This window comes from Oryx dammah, unplaced genomic scaffold, assembly GCF_014754425.2.
Source record: "Oryx dammah isolate SB20612 unplaced genomic scaffold, SCBI_Odam_1.1 HiC_scaffold_13, whole genome shotgun sequence".
NCBI classification, from domain to species: domain Eukaryota; kingdom Metazoa; phylum Chordata; class Mammalia; order Artiodactyla; family Bovidae; genus Oryx; species Oryx dammah.
In genome coordinates this window covers 53,383,966-53,408,213 of record NW_024070197.1, presented here as the reverse complement: position 1 = coordinate 53,408,213, position 24,248 = coordinate 53,383,966, and the positions used below count along the sequence as shown (strand labels likewise).

The 24,248-nt window shown below is 50.7% G+C and overlaps 2 protein-coding genes across 7 annotated transcripts in view; one reads left to right on the top strand and one right to left on the bottom strand.

Annotated features, from left to right (window-relative positions):
• KIAA0513 (KIAA0513 ortholog) overlaps positions 1 to 5,354 on the top strand; it is a 52,041-nt gene extending 46,687 nt beyond the window's left edge. For all 3 annotated transcript variants that reach the window (XM_040253969.1, XM_040253971.1, XM_040253970.1), the window contains one exon: positions 119 to 5,354. In XM_040253969.1, coding sequence (XP_040109903.1) covers positions 119 to 168 — 50 coding nt within the window. In that variant the 3' untranslated portion in view covers positions 169 to 5,354. The remainder of the gene's footprint in view (positions 1 to 118) is intronic.
• Positions 5,355 to 9,256: 3,902 nt separating this feature from the next.
• On the bottom strand, positions 9,257 to 20,930 carry CIBAR2 (CBY1 interacting BAR domain containing 2). 4 transcript variants are annotated; one of them, XM_040253976.1, is made up of 9 exons: positions 20,767 to 20,929; positions 18,673 to 18,936; positions 16,397 to 16,465; positions 16,203 to 16,304; positions 16,066 to 16,071; positions 14,872 to 14,976; positions 12,761 to 12,874; positions 10,953 to 11,054; positions 9,257 to 10,475 (listed from the first exon to the last, which is right to left on the bottom strand). In XM_040253976.1, exons 2-9 carry the CDS (start codon positions 18,886 to 18,888, stop codon positions 10,365 to 10,367), a joined length of 825 nt encoding a protein of 274 aa, XP_040109910.1. In that variant the 5' UTR covers positions 18,889 to 18,936; positions 20,767 to 20,929; the 3' UTR covers positions 9,257 to 10,364. The 4 variants fall into 4 exon arrangements, with proteins under 4 accessions (XP_040109910.1, XP_040109909.1, XP_040109908.1 ...); XM_040253975.1 differs by having other exon boundaries at positions 18,673 to 18,923; XM_040253974.1 differs by having other exon boundaries at positions 18,673 to 18,907.
• Positions 20,931 to 24,248: the final 3,318 nt, after the last annotated feature.

Sequence of the window (24,248 nt, the reverse complement as noted above, 5' to 3'; positions counted from 1 at the left end):
CCTACCTCCAGGCCATGGGCACACCTGCGGAAGCTTGCACTCACCATGCCTGTGAGAAGACCCTGCCTGTCTGTGTCGCCTTCTCCCTCATAAGGAATAATGTTGTTTTCTCTTGCAGAGCAGTACAAGCTGCTGAGCGACCACATCGAGCAGATGGCCGTCGAGTAGGCCACGGGAGGTGGCCCAAGACGTCCCCAGGAGGACTGCAGCTGGCTGTCACCCCCCCTGCATGACATCGGCAGCACCTACGCCGCCCTAGAACTAGCGGTTAGAAGAATCTGGTTGCCCGTCCTCCCCGCCTCCCTCTGCCTGTGTCTGCTCCCCACCTGCGTGCCAAAGTGCCCCTGGGATTACACAACTAAAACCGAGGTGACTGTCCATACCCCTGAGTGGCAGGCCTGCGACCTGGGACTGAGGGGGCACAGAAGGAAGAATGCTGGGTCCCAGGCGGGCACGTGTCCATCACAGCCTCCTGCTGAGAAGATGGGGAGTGTGGGAAGGTAGGGAAGGACAGATGTGAGCTGGCACATGTCAGTCCCATGCCAGTGACATGGGGCAGTTGGGAGTGAGGATCTGGGCCCCTCCCTGCAGGGTGGGACTGGGTTCCTTCCACAGCCAAGCAGAGCAGAGGCGGCCTCTGAGTGTCAGTCTGGGCTGGTACTGGGTCCCCTTTCTGTGTGACAGGAAGCTCCAGGAGGAGAGAGACACCCTCTGTTTCAGGGCAGTAGAGAGACTGAGGCAGTGGATGGCTTTCTTGGCTGCAGAAGTCCCAGCCACAGTCAGGGGTGTGGGCTTCCAGGGACGTCACGGCTCCAAGTGGCTGTGTTGGACCCACGCGGCCCTCAGGTGTCTGTGTGAAGCATCTGAGATGTTCCTGGTCAGCTGACCGCTTGCTTCTGGGGCAGAGAGACTTCTACCACTCGCTCCCTGGGGCCGTCTTCATCTGGCCATGATGAAGCCCAGAAAAGAGAATTTTCTTCAGCAGCTTCAAGACATCTGCCCTTTCTAAAAGCAAACAGTGCTGCTCTTTATTTTTAAAAGACAGAAAAATCTGTGTCAGTTACAGGCATTGTGGCCCAGGTGGCTCCTGGTGGGGACTGTGCAATTCGCAGGGTCAGGCCCTCCACCCCGGCCGCCTGGGAAGTCTGCACCTTCCGCTGCCCAAGCCCTCAGGCCGCTTTCCCAAGGATTCTGCAGACACCTCCCTCACCATCGCAGGAACCAGGGGTCCTCCCTGCAGGTCCGTCCAGGCACAGCCGCCCAGCCCAAGGGACTGCAGTCTGGCGGCAAGCCTCCAGCATGCTGGCTGCCCTGGCTAGCCCGGCTCCGGGGCACTGGCCTTGCGAGGCCGGCGGGGCTCTGTCCTTCCTGCCGTAGCTGTCCATCCCACGTTCCCGCTTCACCTCCTGCAGTACAACAAACATGTCTGAGACTCCGCCCTCTAGGCGGCACTTCACAGGTTCTCTCATGGGGGATCCCTCCCTGGAACGTTCCAGAGAAGAGCGAGTGTTGGCTGAGCTGAGCAACGCACGTCCTGGAGATCATAAGAGAGGCGATGGGAAACGTGCAGGACTCGAGTGCACTGGTGTGAGATGTCCTGCCAGGAGGCAGGGAGTAGGGGCTTGGGCTCCAGGAGCCCCGCTGTGTTCATGATGGCATGCACACCCGTGTGTGCGTGTGTGTGTGTGTGTGTGTGCTGGCAGTCTCTCTGGCCATATCACTAAACAAAGCACAGTCATGTGGCTGGTTTGCCTGTCCTATGTGGGGGTAGGTCACGCCAGCTGGAAGCCGGCCCAATGATTGGATATGTCTCTCCTGAATGCAGTTCAGAGAAATAACATCCAGGTCACGAGTGTGCAGGCCCTCCTCCAATGCCTCCTAGAGGTGATGCTGCTCCTCCTAAGATGTTCAACAACCCCCTGATGCTCTGTGCTGCCCCCCATTGAAGTCAAGGCCATGCCCAGTGAGCAGCTTGTCTGAGGCCTTTGAAAGGCCATCTCTCCACTGCGTGTCATTGGCTTTCTTAGTTTTTTCTTAGTGGTTAGTTGAAATGCATTAACATTTTATTCTAAGGTGCCCAAAAGACTTATCTGTGTATATATATGATTTGTGTGGAAGTGTGATTCACTCTGATTTCTGGAGGAAGACAGTAGCTTCCGGGTCTTTCCAGGGGTGCTGGGGAGTGGAGGGCTCTTTCCCCCTGGGTGGGGCGGGAGGACCCACGCAAACCAGGAAGGAAATGCAGCTTTGACTTCTCTGGGCTTTTCCAAGCACTTTCACTTCAGGATGATCCTGAGACCTTTTTTTTTTTTTTTTCCATATAGGTCTCTTGCAATAGCAGTTGAAGGTAGAAACAAGGGTGGCTTTGGGTCTTTTCCCCTCCCCTTCTTCATATATTAATAGATCTAACTCCTGAGAGAATAAGTCTGACCCCAAAACTGCTGCCGAAACGCTGAGCCCCATGAGGGGACACCACCAGAGACCACAGGCCTCACGGAGTGGCCGACGTCGAGGTGACTGGGAGGCTGCTCTGCTGTCTCCTCTTGGTGACTGTCTTTGTCTGAGCATGTCACCTCAGGGCATCTGGCCAGTATCACCCGAAGGAGGCACAGTGTCCCTAGCAGAAGCTGGCCTCTTGCCTCGCTCACACTTCCTCTCTGTGACTTGATCTTCCCTGTGAGGCTGGGCCAGAGCAGATAGCCCCAGGCGGGTGCTCAGAGGTGCCAGCGTGTGCAGAAGTCTCGCCCACTGCATACCCAGGAGGCTCTGCAAAAAGCGCTCTGCTGGCCCTTCCTGTACACTCAGGGACTTCCTGTAGACTTAGGCTCAGGGCAGGAAGCATCGGGTCGCATCCCCAGGAGAGTTCCCCATCCCAGCATGTTCATCGTTCCAAGCCGGAACTTCAAAGGCCTGTGTTAGCAATGACATGGCGGGCCTCCTGCTGTCTGCCCTTCAGGGCTCTGTGAACATAATGAGCCCAGACAGCTGATTCTCCCAAGCGAAAAGTACCCTGCTTTGCAAACAGGATGCTGTTGAGATGTGGCTTTGTGTGTCTTCAGCCTTTGTTAGAGTTCTAGCAATATTGATAGGTGTTTAAGCTGCTGCAAGAGGGACATGCTAACATTCAGATTGTATCTGCTGTGTGTGCATGTTTAACCAAAGGCAGAAGAACCAAGTTCTGATACTGTAAGTTATTTGTACAGTGAAATGAAGTAGACCGTGATTTTCCTATTGCCAAAAAAAAAAAAAAAAACAGGCCAAGGAGCTCTTAATTTACCAAAAGGAGGACTAGAAAGAGAGTTCAATTTCTGAGATTTGTGCTCCAGTGAAACCTCGGAGGGTCAAGGCCACAGGGGAGCCCACGCTGGGTCAAGGATGGAGACCCAAGGATGGAGTTTGAGACGCCGCCTGGCGTCTTTCCTCCTTCCCGGAGCCCGTGCTCACCTGTCCCTCTCCAGTTAGATGGTGACGTCCACTGCTGTGGAGAGAAGGTGCCAGCCTTGAGGTATGTTTTTCTGCAGGCTGTTTTAAGTGGGTTAATTTATCACCCAGAGCACTGTATCCCAGCCTCCTGATGTGAGAAAAAGATGTGTTCACACCACAAAGGAGTCTGTCAGGGATTTTGTTGAACCCAGGTGACCACAACCAGAAGTCAGGGCCGCAGCTTTGAGCCTGACCTTCCTGGGTTTCACTGCGGCCTGACCGGTTGGCTTTTCAGTTAGGGAGCGTCTGGTAGGCCCATGTGTGTGGTCAGATAAGCTATGTGGCCAAATTACCTACAACTTGAGACAGCTGGGAAGCCAGGGGGCAGAGTCATTTGCCAGAGGAGTGGGGACACTGGGAAGGAAGGGGATGGGGAAGGGCCCTGCTGCAGCCTTGCGGGAGGGGGCAGCAGCTGGGCCATCCCAGGCTGGTCACCCCGCTGGCTACTCGCTTCTTCAGCCAGGGACAGAGCTGCGGGTTTGGGGGTCCACTGCCCCAGGGTTCTTCTTGTTCCCCCACCCACAGCCTTTTAATTCCCTTGAGCCGCAGCTCCTACCACTCAGAGGTCTCCCCCCGCCCCGTCTTCCTGTAAATCGTTTATTCCTTTTTATGACTGTCAAGGGTGAGAGCTGCTTGACAAGCTTTTGACTCTCCCCCCTCCCCACTGCCCCCTGCAGGGGAATGGTGTTGGCGACAGTTTCCTTAATTGGCTGGTGTGTGATGCTCAGACCTGGGCTGGAGCCCGGCCTTGCTCAAGCCACATGCCACGGTACCTCCCTGTGGCCATGTGGCCAGGAGCAGGGCTGTGAGGGTTATCCAGATAGCAGACGGGGGGAGCATTTCCAGATGGTTCCCATCCACGGGTACCCATCCAGGAGCATCAAGATGCTCCTCGTGGCTCCCCAGGCCTGTTCTGCCGCCATCTCTCTGCTGTCCCTCCCTAGGCAAGCGCCTCAGACACGGTCTGCCTTCTCCCTAGGTGGCCTGGCTCTGGCCTGTGTCCCCAAGTCAGCTGGTTAGTCTGAGCTTGAGACGAGCGGAGAGCTGGGGAGAGGACCTCCCCCTTGGCTGTGTCCCCAGGATTCAAGGGGGCCCTGTTCCTGCTGTAGAGTTCTCAGAACGGTCTGGGTTTGCTGTGTTCCCATCACTTCTCACAGGATCTCTGTGCAGGCAGGGGTGACCTGCATCCTGACATGTCCTACAGGGTCAGACCAGGGTGCTGTTTCCCATCACCCTCCTGAGTGGTGTGCTGAGCTCAGAGGAGAGCTCCTGCTGGTGATGCCCCTTGGACCCTTAGCGGGGCTACATCTGTCCTCTCCTTGGTCCAGGATGATACGCTTGTGGAAACAAGTGCTCAGTGGGCTTTGTTCCAACGCACGGGCCCCACATGAGGGCCCTGGTCTGTCCCTGTGGTGGAGGCTTGGAGTCCCATGGACACCTTGAGAAGGACAGGCCAACCGGAGGAGATGCTCACACTCAGATGGCAGGCCCTTCCCCTTAAAATGTGTTGGTGAGAGAGCTTTGTGGCCCTAACCATGGTCTCTGGGCTGCAGGAGGGCTCCCACATGCTTTCCCTGTTTCTCTCCCACCCGTTAGTCTTGGACCCAAACATCCCACTGGCCACTTCCACTCATTGCCCTTAGTGACCCAGAAATCAGGGTCAGTGATTCGAGTGTGTTATATATATGGTTTCTCAGTCTTATATCCCATGAGATTATGTTCTACAAACTGTTTTCAGGTGGAGAAAGTTTAAGATTGAGCTCTCAAAACAGCACTAAAATCAAAGCTGTTTCCTGTGAAGAAAAAGTCCATATATTGCACCTCAGATTGTCAAAAGGTGGAAACTGAAATAAATTATCTCTAAAAAGGAAGTCAGTCTATTGATGTTGAATTTTTGTTCTCACATACCCATGAGCACCTTTTAAAAATGGAATTTGCAATCTTCTCACTGACAGCCGTGGCTTTTCAGAAGGAACACTCTTTTCTGGGGTCAAATACTCAGTCTCCCCACTTAGGCCGAGCAGCTGAGTATTATGCAGATGTGTGTGTGTCTCGTGGGAAGGCTAATGGGCAGAAGCAGTGTCCACTGCGTTGCCGTTGGGCATGTGTGAGTGCATAGAGGAGCCTTGGCCCCCGGGATGCCTCCACCCCCTTCCAGCTGGCATCCTGGCCTTGCCTTTGAGCCCCAGCTGCCTCACTGTCTCTGGGGGCCAAAGGGCTGTGGGTGCCACTCCTGCCTGGCAGCAACAGGACACCTTTATGCCAGTTCTCACAGCTCGGTCAACAGGCATGTTTGGTGAAGTGGTCCACTTCCTCTCTTTCTGATTATAGGAGACCCTGAAAGTTATGCTCCCGCCCTTGCTCACCCCTCCTCCCACCTCCTGGACCCAAAGGAGGGAAACTAGGAATTTTGCTCTCATAGGAGAGAGCCCATGAAGCTTGGCCAATGCCCAACTCTGGAATTAGGAACGATTGGTCTTTTCCGGGCATACTGGGGCCAGACGGGGAGGGGAGAGGCCCCTTATGCCATCAACTTACCTTTAATGAGCTCACACCATGTGCCAGGTACCACCAGGCTCCAGGACCACAAGATGAACAAGCAAAGTCATTTTCCTTCAGGAACTCTCAGTGGGGTTGAGACAGCTGAGGTTAAAGAAGGTGCATTTGTGTGTGTGTGTGTGTGTGTGCATGTGCACACACAGAGTATAAAAGTATGAGATAACATATAGTGTAAAATGTGATGTTATATACAATTGATATTTTATAAATTATATAATATAGGAAATACAGAATGTTTTGGTTATTTTTGGAGTGAGTGTCCTTCCTGGTAGAATCAAGGTGGGCTTCCCCAAGGAGGTATCTTGAAGCTGGATTTTGGGTAATAAAAGTCACTGTAGTGAGGATGTTAATCCTGTGGTGATCTCATGAGGAGGGTTTTAGTTTTCTTTTTAAATTAAACTTTAATTGAAATGTAGTTAATTTATGATGTGTTTAAGGCATATAGCAAGGTAAGTCAGTTTTATATGTATGTGTATAAAACAAGTTCATCTGTATCATATTTTAGATCCCACATATGTGATATCATATACTTGTCTTGGTCTGACTTCACTTCGCGTAGTATGATAACTTCTAGTTCCATCCATATTGCCATATAAATGGCATTTCATTCCTTGTTATAGCTGAATAATATTCCACTGTGTAAAATGTGATGATACATAATTATAATACAATCGATGATATGTGTGGTACATCTTTATCCATTCCTCTGTCGATGGGCCTTTAGAGTGTTTCCTTGACTTGGCTATTGTGAACAGTCCGGCTAGGAGTAGGGATGCGTGTACCTTCTGTGCTCTTTTGGTCATGCTGGGTCTTAGTTGCTGTGCGCAGCCTTTCTCTAATTGCAGTGAGGGGGGCTACTCTTCATCGAGGTGTGTGGGCTTCTTACTGCAGTGGCTTCTCCTGTTGTGGCGTGTGGATGCTAGAGCGCCAGCTCTGTAGTTGTGGAGCACAGGCTTAGTTGCTCCATGGCGTCTGGAATATTCCAGGGATTGAACCCATGTCCCTTGCATTGGCAGGTGGATTCTTAACCACTGTACCACCAGGGGGTCCCCACATATATCTTTTTGAATTATAGTTTTATAGTTTTGTCTGGATATATGCCCAGGAGTGGGATTGCTGGATCTTATGGTAGATCTACTTTTAGTTTAGTTTAGTTTTGTTTTTTTTTTTTTGATGGAGCAAAGGTGTTTTAATCAACATGGTGTGGGCATATAGACTGTCTTACAAGGTGTTATTCTCAGCAAAAATAAAGATTAAAATTCCAGATTTACAAAACATAGGCGATCCATATTAAAGGGAGAGAGAGTTGTAAACAATCACTTTTACCCTATGGTTCACAAGAAGGAAGAGGGTACTTATCACTGTATAGAAAAACTAATGAAGGAAATGCCTGGGTTCTTCAGCCCCTGGGAGAGGCTTGTCTCTCCTCTTAAATATTCAGGAATTAATAAGGAGCAGAGAATTCCTGACAGATCCAAAACAGCACACAGGAAGCCTCCCGTTAAATGCTTCTTGACAATTCCCCCTATTTTATTATATTTGTAAAAAAGGTCTTGACCAAATGAGTTTGGTTAGTATTAACCAAACTTATAGAAAGGCGACGATAAACAACAAATATAATTATCAAGACAATCACCAAAGTTACAGTTCCAGACCTGATACTGTGGGTAATACTTTGAAACCATCCTCGTGGGTCTAGCCCAGATAATTTGTTCAGCTAAAGTTTCCAAATTAGGGGAAAAGGGCAGATTTTTAGAAAAAGTTTTAAAGATTTTCTTTTGCAGTAATTGTACATTCACAGAGGCATGATCATGTATATTTTGTAAATGAAATTTGATTTGTTCCAGTTGTAGGCACTATGATTGAATTGAACAGGAATAACACAAAATTGAGTAGCTTAAAGAAATAGAGTTAATACAAGTATATGGTTTCCAATTAATACAAGTTACAGAACATAAAAGTCTTATTAAATAGTAAATTTTCTATGTCTGTAACAAAAGGAAGTGGGACACAGGCCTGTATAAAACATGGCTGATTATAGCGAAAGAAATAGTTACTATGACCATGACTGGTCCCTATGAAATGTCTGGTCCAAGTCCCAAGTTCATCTGTGCTCTGGTGCTCGCAGCAAGTTTCCAAATGGCCCATTTTTCAGGCCCACTCTGTTTATCGAGGACGATCCTAGGACGAGGTGGGGCTAATCCACCGTCAAGCCTCTCAAGAAGTCCTTTGTCATAGTAATGTTCCATCGAGTGTCAGTGACCTTCCATATCACACACAGTGTTGTTAATATCATCTGAGCAGTCAGATAACCACATACCATGGGGTCCCCAATCAACAATTGTATGATTAGCCACAGACATTGATTTTCTTGATTTGCTTTGACATTTGTCCCAACAAACAGGAGTATAAGTAAAGTTTTTATAAGTAAACCCTTTGCATAATGTTCTTTGTTCTTTCCCTAACTCTTTCCCTAAAGTCTCAGTAGTATAAACATGGTTTACAGACAAAGAAAGGGAAGTAAATAATCCAAGCAATGTCTGAAAAAGTCGTCTTTTGGAGGCAGGACGAAAGCCCAGGTTTGTTGGCTGATGTTTATGCACAGTTTTGCTGGGCCCATGCACAAGGGAAGGACTTCATAAAGAAATATTAATTAGTTTTCTTTCCTGCCCAGGGTGTGAGGGCCCTTTTGTGTACTAGGGAGAAAGCATATGTGTAGAGTCATTAGTTGAAATGATTGGTCCTATCTCTGTCCATTCGACCACCTGTAATAGAGGGGGTTGGGTATTAGTCTAAGCTCGAGTGGGGGAGGTACAGGCCAAAAGACTGAACATTGCCAGGAGAATGTATTCAGGACTCGGAGGCAATCCCTGTTGAGAGACCAAATTTTCAGCTCGATTAGCAAGGGTTTTTATTTGTCCCCAAGTGGGGAGATCACAGGAGTGATGCCGCTGAGGGCGGTGCTTTCTGGAGATCTTTAGGGCAGACATAGCCCGTATTGGAATTTCTTCTTCCTGGGGTTCTTGTTTCATCTCCATTTTGAATGCTGGGGGCCGCCTTTGGTCGAATCGGCCTCAATAGGCCCTCGAGGTCACTCTGTCTGATCTGCCAAGTGTACCAGGCTCCTGTTCGGGTGCAACTTGTTGAGGTCCTTTAATGGACCTGGTGGTCCAGAGTCGATGATAAGAAAGTAAAAGAGAGAAAGAGGCTAATATTCCTTGGTTTATGCAGAAAGCCAATAAAGCCCCTGCATGGGGCTTGCTCTGTTCACAAAGGCCTCAGGCGCCCTCTTGACGGGGTGAAGGTGCAGAGTGCCTTCTCGAGAGGGTCTTAGAAGCCCGGGGAGGAAAGTGAACTCAGAGAGCCTCTGCGCTCCAGGGTATCAGCCTGAAAGAGAGGGGGAGAGAGAGAGAGAGACACGGGGACCAGAGCTCTGATGGAGCAAAGGTGTTTTAATCCTACTTTTAGTTTTTTGAGGCACTCCAAACTGTTTGCCACAGTGGGTGCACCAGCTTACATTCCCACCCTTTTCTTCACACCCACGAGGAAGGTTTATTTTTCCCACTTTGCTGACGAGGTGCTTGTGGTACCCCTATGGGGAATCGAATCAGCAGAGCCAAGCATCTCTCCCGAGAGGCTGCAGGACATCCTCTCCCCAGAAGAGGTCTCCAGGAGGCAGCGGGAGGTGTGCTGAGCCCTGAGTGACCCAGCGCTCAGATGACCCCCCACACTATGAGGGATCTTCTCCCCAAATGTGCATACCCAGAGGGCTCCTGCAGGTAGCCGGCAGAGTCTGTAGACTCACCCTCTATTTTGGTGATATGTCCCTGGTCCCAAGGTTACACACCCCACAGCCACCCTCCCTCCCTTTGTCTTTAAAAACCCTCCTCTGAAAGCCATGGGGAGTTCAGGCCTTTTGAGCACCAGCTGCCCAGGACTCTGCCACACACCTGCAATAAGCACTTCACTTTCCTTCACCACAGCCTGGCGTCAGTAAAGTGACTTTACCGCACACAGGCAAGTGAACCTGAGTTTGGTTCGGTAACACACCACACTCTCAACATTAACACAGGCTTAAACACGCTGGAGCCCTGGTCATAAGACAGGAAATGAGGCCCAGTACAAGTTAGGGTGAGAGGCACCCATGTTTACTGAGCACCTGCTGGGCACCTTGGTCCCCAGGGCAGCCTGTGAGCCAAGGGATATGATCCCTGTTGTACAGATGAGGAAACCGGGACTCAGAAAACACGTGACTTGCACACGGCAGAGCCTGTAAGGGTCCAGTGTGAGCCCCATCTCCCGACTGGGGAGTTCTTGTCCTATTAATGGAGCCTCTGTGCCTGTCCCCTGAGGTCCTCCACGGGCTCCTCCTCAGCAGAGTCATCCTCACTCACTGCTTCTTTTCTCTGGCTCTGTATGGTGCTCTGAGAACTCTAAATAAGAGTAACAATAATAATAAAATCATCATCATCACAGCAACAATAACAGTAATAATAATAATGGTGACAAGTATTATTTATTAAGTGCTTCAGGTAGATGGGTTCACCTAATACCACAACCCTCTGAGGGGTTACTATCATTAGCCCCACTTTGCAAGTGAGGAATCTAAGGCACAGAGAGGTTAAGGAGCTTTCCCAGGGTCACACAGCTTGGGAGCAGTGCATTTGGACCCAGGCAGTCTGGCTTGGGACTGTACTTCCTCCACTGCCTTTGGAGAGAATTATTCAGAAAGCATGAGACACTCCTCATCCCCGCTTGTGGTTCCCTGCGTTTGCTTCCGGAGGGTCCAGGTCAGACTCAGGGCCACCCTCCCACCCCCACGAGCAGCACCTCCTTCTCAGACCTGAATTCTCAGCCGGCCTCTGGTCACTTCACCTTGTCACAGGTTTCACGCCCCACCCGGTACTCACCTGGGCAAGAGACCATGGGAGAGCTGGGGACAGGGTGGTGTCCATGAGTGCTGGCCAAGCATCGCAACGCCCATAAACTCTATGCATCTTGGCTCTAAAATCCTGTCAGGAGGGTTGGCTCTGGTCAGGAAACAAAGTGGTGGGAGCAGGAAGGAAAGAAGGCAGAACCAAAAGGCTGGTGCAGAGGTCACTGCTAGGACGTCCGCCTGCACCAGGTCCATCGGAGCCATATGATCTGCAGCAGACTGGCATTAGTGGGTACTATCATCACATTTTACAGATGGGAAAACTGAGGCCCAGAGAGGCTAGGTAACAAGTCCATAGTCCCTCAGGAAGATTAGAGATCACACTCCCCCCATCACCAAAATAGAGATGAGTGAAGGCATCAGAGCCAGGCCAGTCTTCACTGACCCTCCTATGATGGTTTTAAAGCTCATCCACAAATTCTTTGACTTCTCCCATCAGGAGCTGGACTACAATTTTCCTCCCCTTGAATATGGCCTTAGTGACACACTTCTAAGAAACAGAATGTGGCAGACCTGTCATAAAAGTTGACACAGTATCCACTTGGCTCTGTCTCTGATGCTCACCCTTGGATCAGCCACCATGATGTGAGGAAGCCTACGCCCTGTGGAGGGGCCAGGGGCAGTTATTTGGTCGCAGACCCCACTGCAGACCACACAGTGTGGGCCTTGTGGGGGTACAGCTCATGCACTTTCCCAAGGCTCCCAGCTCAGAAGGACTCTGCTATCTTGGAAGTCTTAATAACTGAACAAAGGGCCAGTGTCTTCATTTTGCCCTGAACTTTGTGAATCATGTCCTGGACCCAGATGACAGCCATACATGAGCCCCAGCTACAGAGTGGCTGAAAGACCCAAGTGATGACAACCCAGCTGAACCCGCCAACCCTAGAACCACAGAAGATAATCATGGAAGACAATCACTGTGCTGCTTTGACCACAAGGCACGGCACGGGATGTTGTAGATAACTCAGAAGGCTATGTTAGATCTTAATCACATCAGATAAGGACCATAAGCACTTAGTCTACATGCAATGTACAGCAGGCATCAGCCTGGAGATGCTTTTTGCTGTTGTTGATCCATTTGTTTTTAAGCACCCAGGTGATGGTGATATGCACGAATAGTCCATAAAGATTGTGTTGGGGAAATTTTCCACCTCTGGTTCTGTGCCCAGGGGCAGATATTTAAAAGAGTTCATTAAAACCAGCCTTCAAAGTTCGAGAAATTACAAAATGTTGCCAACAAAAACTGATTCTATCAAGACAAAACCAACTACTCAGCCACAAAAGAACTAAATAATGCCATTTGCAGCAACATGGATGCAACTAGAGATTATCATACCAAGTGAAGTGAACCAGAAAGAGAAAGACAAATACCATATGATATCACTTCTTTGTGGAATCTAAAGTATGGCACAAATGAACCTATCCACAAAACAGAAACAGACTCACAGACAGAGATCAGACTGGTTGCCAAGGGAGAGTGAGATGGGGGAGGGATGAATTGGGAGTTTGGGGTTAGCAGAGGCAAATTATTATATATAGCATAGATAAACAACAAGGTCCTACTGATAGCACTGGGAACTGTATCCGATCTCCTGGGATAAACCAAAATGGAAAAGAATATTTTTAAAAAAGAACGTATGTGTGTGTAAATCTGAGTCACTTTGGTGTACAACAGAGATTGGCACAACATTGTAAATCAACTATACTTCAATAAAAAAAGACAAAAACACCCCCCAATTCAGCCCCACCCCATAAATAGGAGATGGTGTGTCTGTAACCCACCTCCAGATCTTTCTCCAGGTCATAGCTCTCCAGAGTCTGGAAGGCACTGGAATACACCTCTACTGCTTTGGCATGGAAGACCATCTCAATGGTCACAAAGTCCAAAAAAATCTTCTGTGGGGAGAGAAACCCAGATCACGTAAGTAACGCTGTCAGAAGGGCTGTTCTGGCTCACCTCAGATGTGGACCAACCAGGGACCAAGTCCTCAGTGGGGAATTTCAATATATTATTTCTATTTTTGTTTGAACCGTTAATGCATTCCCATGGTTCAAAAATTGCACAGGGGTTGTTCCAGAAATGTGTGAGGTCTTGTGAACTTTCTGAAGGGTGTCATTTTCTCAGCTCTTGTCCAGCTGGGCTTCCTCACTCAGCCCTTGTTTCTCTGACTCCAAGGACTGGTGTTTGCAAATTGACAGCTACAAACTTGCAGCCTCTGTCGCCCACAGACTGGAAGTGGGCCTTACAGGATGGGGAGGGGGCGCTGCTGGTAAGACAATGCCAGGTCCACTGGCCCCACAACCTGATGGACCAGTTTGTCAAAATGTTATTATTGATAAAGAGTTTTGCTTCTCTAGATCAGATGGTTCGGCTTGGCTCAGTAAACTCTCACAGAGCTCCTGTTGCGTGGCTGTCTTCGGTGGGGGCTCTGTGCAAGGCCCAGATAAGCTCCTACTATGCGTCATGTCCAGCACAGTCTCTTACTGTGTCTCAGGCCCCAGTGGGGGTTTCTGCTGTACCGTGAACCCAGCACAAGCACCTACTGTGCACCAGACCCGAGGGAAGGCACCTACTGTGTGTCAGGCATCTCCTACGTGCTGTGTGCAGTACAAGTTCCCACTGTGAGGGAAGCATCATCAGGATACATGCTTGGTGTTGGGGCAGGAGCTCCGCAGTTTGGGAACTCGCCTTTTCCGGTCACATGGGAAGCGCCTCGGGTAGGCAGACCGGAGAAAGCCGCAAAGCCACCTGGGAGAAGGCGGCGGGCCAGCGGGGGCTGCAAAGCCACCTGGGAGAAGAAAGGCCTGAGGAGGCAAGCGCGGGCTGGAAATCCCTGCTTCCCGCCTCCTTCCCTCGTGCCCTGCCCGAGGCAGTGCTGGCGGTCAGGCGGCGAGGCCTCCTCCTGCCCCTCACTGGCGCTTGGCCCCGAGGGAATGACGTTCCCTCTCAAACCTCAGTTTCTTCGTCAGCCCGTCCCCGCCGCCAAGCCAGGGGGGAATCAGTGTGTGTTAACAGTTGATCGGACCAAGTCTAGGGTGCAGGTGAGTTTCTCTGAAGGACAAGGAGGTGTGGATTCAATGCAGAGTGATGCCAGAGCTCCTTGGTGGAGGACAGAGCCTGTGCAAAGGCCCTGAGTTATGAAAGGCCTTGGTGCAGGCGAACTTGGAGTGGTGTGTCCAAGAAGAGGCTGGAGGGCTGGACTGGGGTTTTGGGGACCTTGGGAGGATTTCAGCTTTTCTTCTTGGAACAAGGGAAGCACAGAACAGTGTTAAACCCACACCAGTGACAAATCAGAGCTGCCTTTTGTGAGATTCCTGGGGCTGCAATTTGGAAAATGGATTAAAGGAGGGGTCCAGAGTGGGTGCAGGGGCCTCTGTGACCATCTTGCCCTTAAAGACCCTGACTCCCTGGGGGCTCTGGTAAGAGCTGGGGTGCTGGGCCTTTCTGGGTGGGGTCTGGGTGGAAGGAGGAAGGCTATGTGTGACTGGGGCTTCACGGAGGAAAGGAGGCAGTCAGGGTGAGCCCTGAGGGTCCTGTGTGGAAAAGCGGGGGCCAGGGAGAGACCCTGCCCAATTTTCCTGGCAGGCAGGGAGCCAGCCGGGTGTGAGAGTCAGGGCTGCCAGTGCTGGCTTCCGGGCAGACAGCTGTGCAGGACAGCTGCCCAAGCAGCCGGCCTCTTACCGCCCACGGCAGGATGAAGCCAGGATTTACTGTTCTGGGAGTCAGGGCCCTGAGAATTGGGCAGGCACAAGGTCACACACACACTGTCACAGGGAACACGTGTACTCACACAGGTGCAAACACAAATACACAGACATACATGAGTAAACACACCAAACTTCACACACGAGACAGCCCGGAGTACTTCCAACCAGGAACCAACCACCCCTACCTGAATGTCCTTCAGCTTCTGCTTCTGGAAGGTGTCCACTGTCTCCTCCAGCTGGTGGGAGGTGCGGCTGGCATCCACTGAGGCCCTCTGCACGCTGGTCTCTGCCTGGCTCCAGAGATGGAAAGTGTCATGGGGACTCCATTCTGGATCATTTTCTGTTCCTTTGCCCTACTTTTGGGCCAGCTGTCCTATGTAATAGGCACCTCTTGCCAATTTGGTCATCGAAGGAATGGCCAAGTAGGACCACAGCAAAAGGGGCAGCTGCCACTTGGACAGACCCTCTTAGCTGTGTGACCTCAGTCAAGTGGCTTAACCTCTCAGAGTCTCAGTGTACTTGCCTGCAAACATGGGTCAGTAATAAGGCTTGCTTTGCAGGATTGTTCGAAGAATGAAAGAGTGGGCGCAGCTGAGCTATTACTCTAACTATAACCTGTTAGGTACTCCACTGCTGCTGCTGCTGCTAAGTCGCTTCAGTCGTGTCCGACTCAGTGTGACCCCAGAGACGGCAGCCCACCAGGCTCCCCCGTCCCTGGGATTCTCCAGGCAAGAACACTGGGGTGGGTTGCCATTTCCTTCTCCAGTGCATGAAAGTGAAAAGGGAAAGGGAAGTCTCTCAGTTGTGTCCGACTCTTAGCGACCCCATGGACTGCAGCCCACCAGGCTCCTCCGTCCATGGGATTTTCCAGGCAAGAGTACTGGAGTAGGGTGCCATCGCCTTTTCCGTAGGTACTCCACATTTGCTGACAATTAATTCCTACATGTGGAACAATTTTAGTTGATTACTTTGATTTAATCCCTATGGCCTGACTCCATGGCAGGCCTGGCATGTGAAGGAGCACACAGAGTTGAGTTGGGGTTGGCCCCTTAGCTCTCTGTGACCTTGGGCAAGTCACCTTTCTCAATTTCCTCATCTACAAGTGCCTGCCTTCTACAAGCAGTAAGTAGGTAACCCCAACAAGGAAGCAGGCTGTGGTGAGGAGTGACTCCTCTAGTTGCCTGAGTAGCATTGCTGATGGGACAGAACCCAGGTCTCCCAAGTCCCAACCAATGGCTTTCCCAACACCTCTCACCCTCCCATCCTGAGCCCAGGGCCCTGTGCACACCTGCCTGGGTAGAGCTCACCTTGCCATTTTGTGAGTCTATTCATTACCTGCATGTGAGCTTGCCTTCCTCACCCAGATTTGTGACGCTCACCTGAGACTAAGAACGGTTTTGTTAGGGATCCAGGTTAACCAGCATCCCCTGGGGTGGCCCCCGCAGCCCCCACCCAGAGGGTGCAGTGACACGCTGCCCCGGACCCCCGCCCCCAGCCCCTGCCCTGGGAGGGATACGATGGTCTGTCTATCCGAAGGGGATTTCTGCCTCAGCTTCTCCAGTTTCTCCAGTTGTTTGATTTCATTGTTCCGGACACTTTTGAATTTCTTGATCTCAGCCTAAGGAAGGAGGAGGGTGGTTTCTTGAGGTCCCAGCCCAGCCAGTATCTCCCTCCCTGTGGCCCACCGCGCAGCGCCATGCCCTTGCTTACCCGGGTCTGCTTTATTTGCACCCCATAGAGCTTCAGGGGGTTGACGACCTTGGTCTCCAGCCTCTCTACCTGGGGGCATATAAACACACACACAGTCAGAACAGGTGGAGCCAGAGAGATGCTGAGAGGCTGTGCTGTCCATGGCCTGCAGTTATAGTGCTCCGACTGCATACCCAGGACTGTACATTGGGCCATCCCCCAGCCTTGGGGTTGCGAGCACCAGCCTGGGCTCAGGGCTCTGCCTCCCAAGAGCACAGTCACACATTTACTCTCGATGAGCCCCGTTTTCTGGCCTGTAAAATGGGTATAAGGAGTGTACCTGCACAGGGTTTCTTAGCAACTGGGTGGGACCCAGTGCATTTTATTTCTCCAGACTGCCTTAAGTTGTCACCAGGGAGGCTGACAGGTTGACCTGGAACACGAACTAGCAGAGAATCCAGAGTGGACCACGCTGTGAAGCCCCAGGGACTGGCAGGGTGGGTGAGGGGGACACTTCACGCCCCTGGGTCAGTATCTGTGTGCAAGCCCAACGCTAGACACTTAAATAAACATTATCAGTAATAGTAACAGTCCAGTTAAAGCTGGTGTGGATTAAGTGCTTACCCTGTGGATGTCACGCTAAGCAGGCGTAGGGGTCTCTCCAAGGGCTTTTCTTATAACCCTGATCGCCAGCCACCCCCTCTCCAGAGGTTCTGACTCAGCAGGTCCAGGGCATGGCCCCCAAATCTGCCTTTCTAATAAGATCTGAGTCTGGCTTGACAGATGGGCCAGGGGAGCTGGAATCCCTACCCAACCCCTTCCTCCTCTTCTATCAAGGCTTGTGGCTCTTCTAAATGCAAATCTTTAAAAAAAAATATATAATTTTCCCAAATGCCAAAAGGCAAAGGAACATTTTCCCCTCTTTTTCTGTACAGCATTTCTTTGGAAAAACTTGGCAGTTATAAATCCTTTCTCTGTCCCTTTGAGGTGGATGTAAACCTTTTAAAGGCTAAAGAAGCCTCTGGCTGGTTTTACAACCAGGCCAGGCATCTCTGATCTGTAAACATCAGGAGGACAGTGTCTCCAGGAAGTTTCCCCGGCACCTGGCTCCAGGTTGTACCTACCTGCTTGTTAGAAAGAGGTTTTAGTTTTTCTCTGGATAAAGATGATTGGCCAGCTCAGTTGGCCCCCTAATCACCAGGTGGAACTAGGAAGTCCTCTGTGACAGAGGCTCTGTCCCCTTCCCTGTTCTCAGGGCATCCCCTCCCTGTGGACAGTCATCTCCTATCTCCAGAGAGTGTGCTTGGTGGGGAGTGAGGATTCTCTGTTTTTGCCATCTGATTACCTGCGACATGCACTGTCTTCTGGTTTAATGCTTATTCGATAGAAAAGCTGTTTCAGTCTTTTCTACCATAGCAGAGGGGATTTTGGGGGGCTGGCTGGAGATTATTAGTTTTCTTTTATTTCATTTTACTTTTAATCCCAAACTCCTGCTACTGCTGCTGCTAAGTCGCTTCAGTCGTGTCCGACTCTGTGCGACGCCATAGATGGCAGCCCACCAGGCTCCCCCGTCCCTGAGATTCTCCAGGCAAGAGTACTGGAGTGGGGTGCCATTGTCTTCTCCGCCCAAACTCCTAGTCTATCCCTAAACACTGATTTACAATATTGTTAATTTTTGCTGTACAGCAGAGTGATTCAGTTACACATTCTTTTCCATTATGGTTTATCATAAGATATCGAGTCTAGTTCCTTGTGCTCTACAGTAGGACCTTGTTGTTTATCTATCCTATATGTAATAGTTTGCCTCTGCTGATCCCAAATTCCCAATCCATGCCTCTCCCACGTCTTCCCCTTGGCAACCACAAGTCTGTCCTCTGTATCTGTGAGTCTGTTTCTTTTTCGTAGATGTTTATTTGTGTCATATATTAGATTCCACATATAAGTGATATCTTATGACGCTGATCTTTATCTTTCTGGTTTCACTTAGTATGATAATCTCTAGTCCATCCGTGTTATTGCAGATGGCATTACTGGTGTTTTTAATGGAGGAGTAGTGTTCCATTGTGTATACGCCACATGGAGTTTCCATTTTTAATTCTTTCCCTGACTCCCTGCATCTTTCTTGCCTTGCACAAGCCTCCAGGCTCTCAGTTCTATAAACTAAGATTTGACCCTGGCTCCTCTGGGGATGTCTTTGCAGGAGATGCATCCACTAACTGCGGACCCCATCAGGCTGCGCCAACCCTCAGGCTGCCCCCCAACCCTGGGCAGTGGGTCCTCCAGAGCTGCCTGCTCACCTCAGCTTGCCTGTAATCTTGCACTTTGGCCAAGTCCTCAGCGAAGTTCCTCAGGGTGGCCCGCATCTCTGGGTTCTCTGTATTGGCGAAGCTGATGAGCTGTTTGACCAGCTGGTCGGCCTTGTCACGCAGCCGGGCTGTCTTGCGGGTGTAGGCGGCCAGCAGTGAGCAGAACTGGCCAAAGGACTTCTCGGCGTTGGTCACTGTGTCCTCCATCACCCGCACCTGGCTGTCCCTGGGGAGGCAGGGGCCTGAGGGGCCGTGCTGGGCAGTGACACTCAGCCAGGTCACTCAGTGACATAGGGATCGCCCACCCACTGCTCTCCTCCTCAGTGGTAGGCCTGGCCCAGGCGCCTGCTCCCCAAGATAATACCCGCAGTCTCGGGGTCAGGCCAGCAAGGCAGAGGCCAGAGGCCAGAGGGGTCATGGGACTGGCCAGTGGCCAGGCAGGCATGCAAGGTGGGTTTGTCTCCTAACTTGGCCTTTCACACTGTGAGAGCCTTTAGAGGGGCTTTATCTTCCTAGTAGAGTTGGTCCGTATTCCAGCCATCCTGAGGGGCAGTGGCCTCTTTTCTATGAAATTCCCCGATTCTGTCTTTTTCCTGAGCTGTTGAAATTCTCTGCCTTCTCTGCATCATAAAGCTTTTATTTTTGGAATTAATAAACTTTTTTAGGGGGGGAAATAGTTTTAGGTTTACAGAAAAACAGTGGAAAGTACAGAGTGTTCCCACAAACCGTTCCCTCACACGTGGTTTCCCCTATTATTAACAGCCTTCCTTTCTGCGGGACCTTTGTTACAAAAGATGAACCCATGGTGATACATTCTTATTAACTAAAGTCCCTCATTTACATGAAGGTTCCCTCTTGGTGTGGTACATGTCATAGGTTTTGACAAATGCTCAATGCCCTGACTCCAACTATCACCGCATCATAGAGAAGTTTCACTGCCCTAAAGACCCTGTGCTCTGCCCTTGGGTCCCTCCTGCCTCTCCCAGCCCTGGACCTTGTTTGTCCTTGTGGTGCACCATTTTTCAGTACTTATCACTTCCTGTTGTGCAGAGGAGTGGGGAGCGAGGGCTTGCTGACTCATTTTTTGTGTGCTGCTAGCCGGCAGCCTGCCCGTCAGAGGGCTTGCTGACTCATTTTTTGTGTGCTGCTAGCCGGCAGCCTGCCCGTCAGAGGTGTTCCATGAAGAAGTACCTGAGGACCTGCTGGATTTTGTCTTCCTGAGACAGCTGAGTGGCAAAGCCTCAGACACTTGCCTCTCTCTCATCCCACTGCACACTCTCCTTATCCCTCATCCCAGGTGGTTGCTGCCCCAGCCGCCTCTGTTTGACCAAACCTCCCAGCCGTGCATTCCTCTAATCGTATCTCTAAGGTTGGAAGCTGGGAGGAGGGCTTTTTGTCCTCCTCAGAAACCCTAATTGGTGCAGTGCCCATCATGTGCATGACCCTGCAAGCAAGGTAAATGGAGGCCAGAGAGGTGAAGCACCTTGCTCCAGGTCACACAGCCAGCTGCATTCTCTGTCCCTCCAGGTGGAGTCCTTCGACCCCCTCAATCAGAATCACCTAGGGCACAAGTTAAGCCTGCAGAATCCCAGCCCACCCTCCTGTGAGTGGGGCCCAGGGGTTACATTTGTAAATAAACACATCAGGTGGTCCAGAGTTTGCAATCCCCAGAGGATCCAGGTGTGGAAACAGCTGGCTAAGGGACAGGCAGGTTGAGAAAACAGTGATCGAATCAGGCTGCAGGCAGTGGGGTTGGGAACAATTCCACAGAAGGGATGATGCCTGGTGGGGTTTTGAAGCATGAGGGGGTTTCCTAGGTAGAGATGAGCTAGAGAAGTTGGAGTGGATTGTGTAAATTTAGCTACCCCAGGTCTGTGGGCAAAAGTGCTGGAGAAGTAGATGGAGGCCAGAGTCTGGAAGCCTCCGTGGTCCCTTGACCTTGAGGTGGGTGTGGTGCGGGCAGGAGAGCATCCTTACCACCACCCCCTCAGAAGTCCAGGCAGCCTCATCTGTCTCAGTTAATCTGGCCCTAAGAACCTGGTCTCCCCCCTCCCTCTCAGCTGGGGCCAGCGTGGAGCTGCTTACCTGGAGAGAATGATGTTCATTGTGATCAGAGGCAGCAGCTGTCCTGGTCTTGGGGAATAAGGGCAGGGCCCCAGGGGTCCCCCAGGCCTGGGAGAAGTTGCACAGGGCTGGGCACAGCTGTGTGGTCCTGGCTCAAGGGACGCTGCCACTTGGTTGCTGGGCAACGTGGCTGCCCACAGTAACCCTGGGAGGAGCCTCTGCTGGTCACCAGGGCAACCTCTCCTGGGGCCAGCCTCCCCAGGCGGGGTTAGGAGGCCTCACCCTGCCATGCATTGGTCCAGGTAGGGTCCCAGAGAGGCCCCTGCTCTGGTGAAGACAGGTTCTTATGGGCCTGGCAGTGTGAGGGCTCCCCCAGAGGTGCAGGGACTGGGTTTAGGGCTGCTGGCCTGGGATGCAGCCCTGGGCCTAGCTGTGTTCATGGGTCCTGTTGCTGGGACTCCTCCCATGAGAAGGCCGCCCACCCTCCCCAGGCTCCTGAGAGACCTGACTACTCAGGAGAGGTGTGTGAAAAAGCACAGAGGGAATGTGGGGGTCCTGAGGACTTGTTGCTGAATGGAGGGGAGGTATAAATATGTCTTAAATACGTTAACCCTCATTGTTTCCTCCTTGTTATCAACTTACTTTTTAGTTTTATAAGAACTTACTTTTACTGTTAGAAAAGTAAGAAAACAAAGATAACACAAAAAGAAACGGATACAGCAGCACATCAAATTGTACTGAGTAGAATACATTTAGCTAATTGTTAGATTTGTGCATTTCAGTACATCTAAATTTTACCCAAAGAATTATGAAGCTAACAACCATGACAAAGATAGGAGATTGGATGGGAAGAGGCGAAAGTAGAAAAGCAGAATGTTGGTAACTGTTACCATGGGGGACCCACTGCCCAAGTCTTCACTCGTATATGCCTGGAGGTCTTCATAATGAAGAGCGATCTTTTTAAAAATGTATATGAAAGTAAGCCCTTTATTTTTATTGAAACATAGATTTACAATGGCATGCTAGTTTCTGGTGTATTACAGAGTGATTCAGCTTTCAGTTCAGTTGCTTAGTCGTGTCTGACTCTTGGCGACCCCATGGACTGCAGCACGCCAGGCTTCCTTGTCCATCACCAACTCCTGGAGCTTACTGAAACTCGTGTCCATCGAGTCGGTGATGCCATCCAACCGTTTCATCCTCTGTCGTCCCCTTCTCCCACCTTCAATCTTTCCCAGCATCAGGGTCTTTTCCAATGAGTCAGTTCTTCGCATCAATTGGCCAAAGTATTGGAGTTTCAGCTTTAGCATCAGTCCTTCCAACGAACATTCAGGACTGATTTCCTTTAGGATGGACTGGTTGGATCTCCTTGCAGTCCAGGAGACTCTCAAGAGTCTTCTTCAACACCACAGTTCAAAAGCCATCAATTCTTCGGTGCTCAGAAATAAAGTGATGTGTATATGTTAATCCCAAACTCCTAATTTACCCCTCCCCTCTTTTCCCTTTCAGTAACCATAAGTTCGTTTTCTATGCCTATGACTCTGTTTCTGTTTTGTGAATAAGTTCCTTTGTGCCATATTTTAGATTTCACATATAAGTGACATCATATGGTATTTGTCTTTCTCTGTCTGGTTTACTTCACTTAGTAGGATGGTCTTTCGATCCATTCATGTTGCTGCAAGTGGCATTATTTCATTCCTTTTTATGGCTGAGTAATAGTCCTGTGTGTGTGTGTGTATGTGTGTGTGTGTGTGTGCGCGTGCGCACCACATCACCCTTATCCATTCATCTGTTGATGGACACTAATGTTGCTTCCGTGTCTTCGTTATTGTTAATAGTGCTGCTGTGAGCACTGAGCTGCATGTATGTGTTTGAATCGTAGTTTTCTCCACATATGTGCCCAGGAGTGGGATTGCAGGATATATGGTAGCTCTGTTTTTAGTTTTTAAGAAACCTCTGTACTATTCTCCATGGTATCTGCACCAGTTTACATTCCTCTCAGCAGTGTACGAGGGTTCCCTTTTCCCCACACCTTGAAAGTGAGGACTTTAGAGTCAGCTAAACACAGATTCGGATCCCAGCCCCCAGCCCTGCTGTGTGACCTGGGGCAAGTCACCTGACCTCACTGGGCAGCAGTCTTCTCCCCTGTAAAATTGGATCACGGCCCTCTTTCCTTGCCTTGTTATTAGAAGAACTAAGTCCCTGGTACAACAGTAAAGGGACAGGGCAGGGCAGCCCCCAGGGCAATTCTAAGACTGCCAGCCCTTGGTAGCGACGGTGCTACTGTGGCTGGTCCTGTGCTGGTACCTGCCCTCCCCTGCATCTCTGTGTGGTTCCTTTATCACTCCAGCTATCTCTCTGCATGGGAGCCGAGAGCTCCCCACGGGTCCTGAGTGATGCATTCACGTACCTCGGCTTATTCCTGTCTGGAGCATGTCACCTCCTCGACTTCCCCAGGTGGTGCCTCTGACCAGCGCCCTGAGGCTCTGCTGGTCACTGTGCGAGTCTTGCCTGTATGATGCCTGGGTGTGTGTGAGGGGCCACATCCTTCTTGTGCTGACATGCTGTCGGCTCCATCTCTTGTGGGGGCTGCATGGTACTGAATAATGTCCCCCCCAAATGCACATCCACCCAGAACCTCAGAGAGTGACCTTATTAAGAAGAAGGGTCTTTGCAGCTGTTGTTAGCTGAGTGAGCCCTCCTGGAGCAAAGCAAGATGCCTGTGGTCCCATGACTGGGGTCTTAGAAGAAGAGGAAGCAGAGGCACACACAGGGAAGACAGCCCTGTGACAGCGGGCCGAGCCTGGGGGGGGGGGGCCACGAGCCAGGCCTGGCATCCCTCGCTCCCCGCATGTTTAGAGAAGAGCTTCATTTCCACCCCTGGGCCTCATTCTCTCCCTGACGTATGCTGTCTCTCCCCTCCCCCTCCCTCCTTCCTTCCCGCTGCTTCATGAACAGCTCATGGAGGTGATTCCTGTCACAACGATAACAGCAATACCTGTGGGGCAGCCCTGGGCCCGTCCTACTCTGATTGACTCACACACTCAAAAGGGTGGGTTTTTGTTTTTTTTCTGTTTTTTAAAGTGGGAGTTGGGAATCAGCAGGACAACATAATTGAGGCATGACCTTTCACTTTAAAATGCAGCCTTTTCAGTTCGCTGACTGCGATGGCCAGGCTTCTGTGTCTTCTTGACTGGGCCCTGGTGTCCTGTGGTTTCCTTCAGCACACATGCATGGGTTGCTGGGAAGGCCTTGGTGTATGTGGTGGGCATCACAGTCCTTAAGTAAATGACCTGACCCTAGGTGATTGGGGGGCGGAGGGGAGGCTTCACCCACTCACTGGATGATTCTAAGAGCAAAAGTGAGCTTTCTTGCAGATGGAGAAATCTGTCTCAAACCAGCAGCATTAGCTCCTGCCTGAGTTTCCAACCTGCCCTGTGGTTTTCAGACTTGCCAGCCCCCACATCACGTGAACCAGTTCCTGAAAATAAATCTCCTCATATATT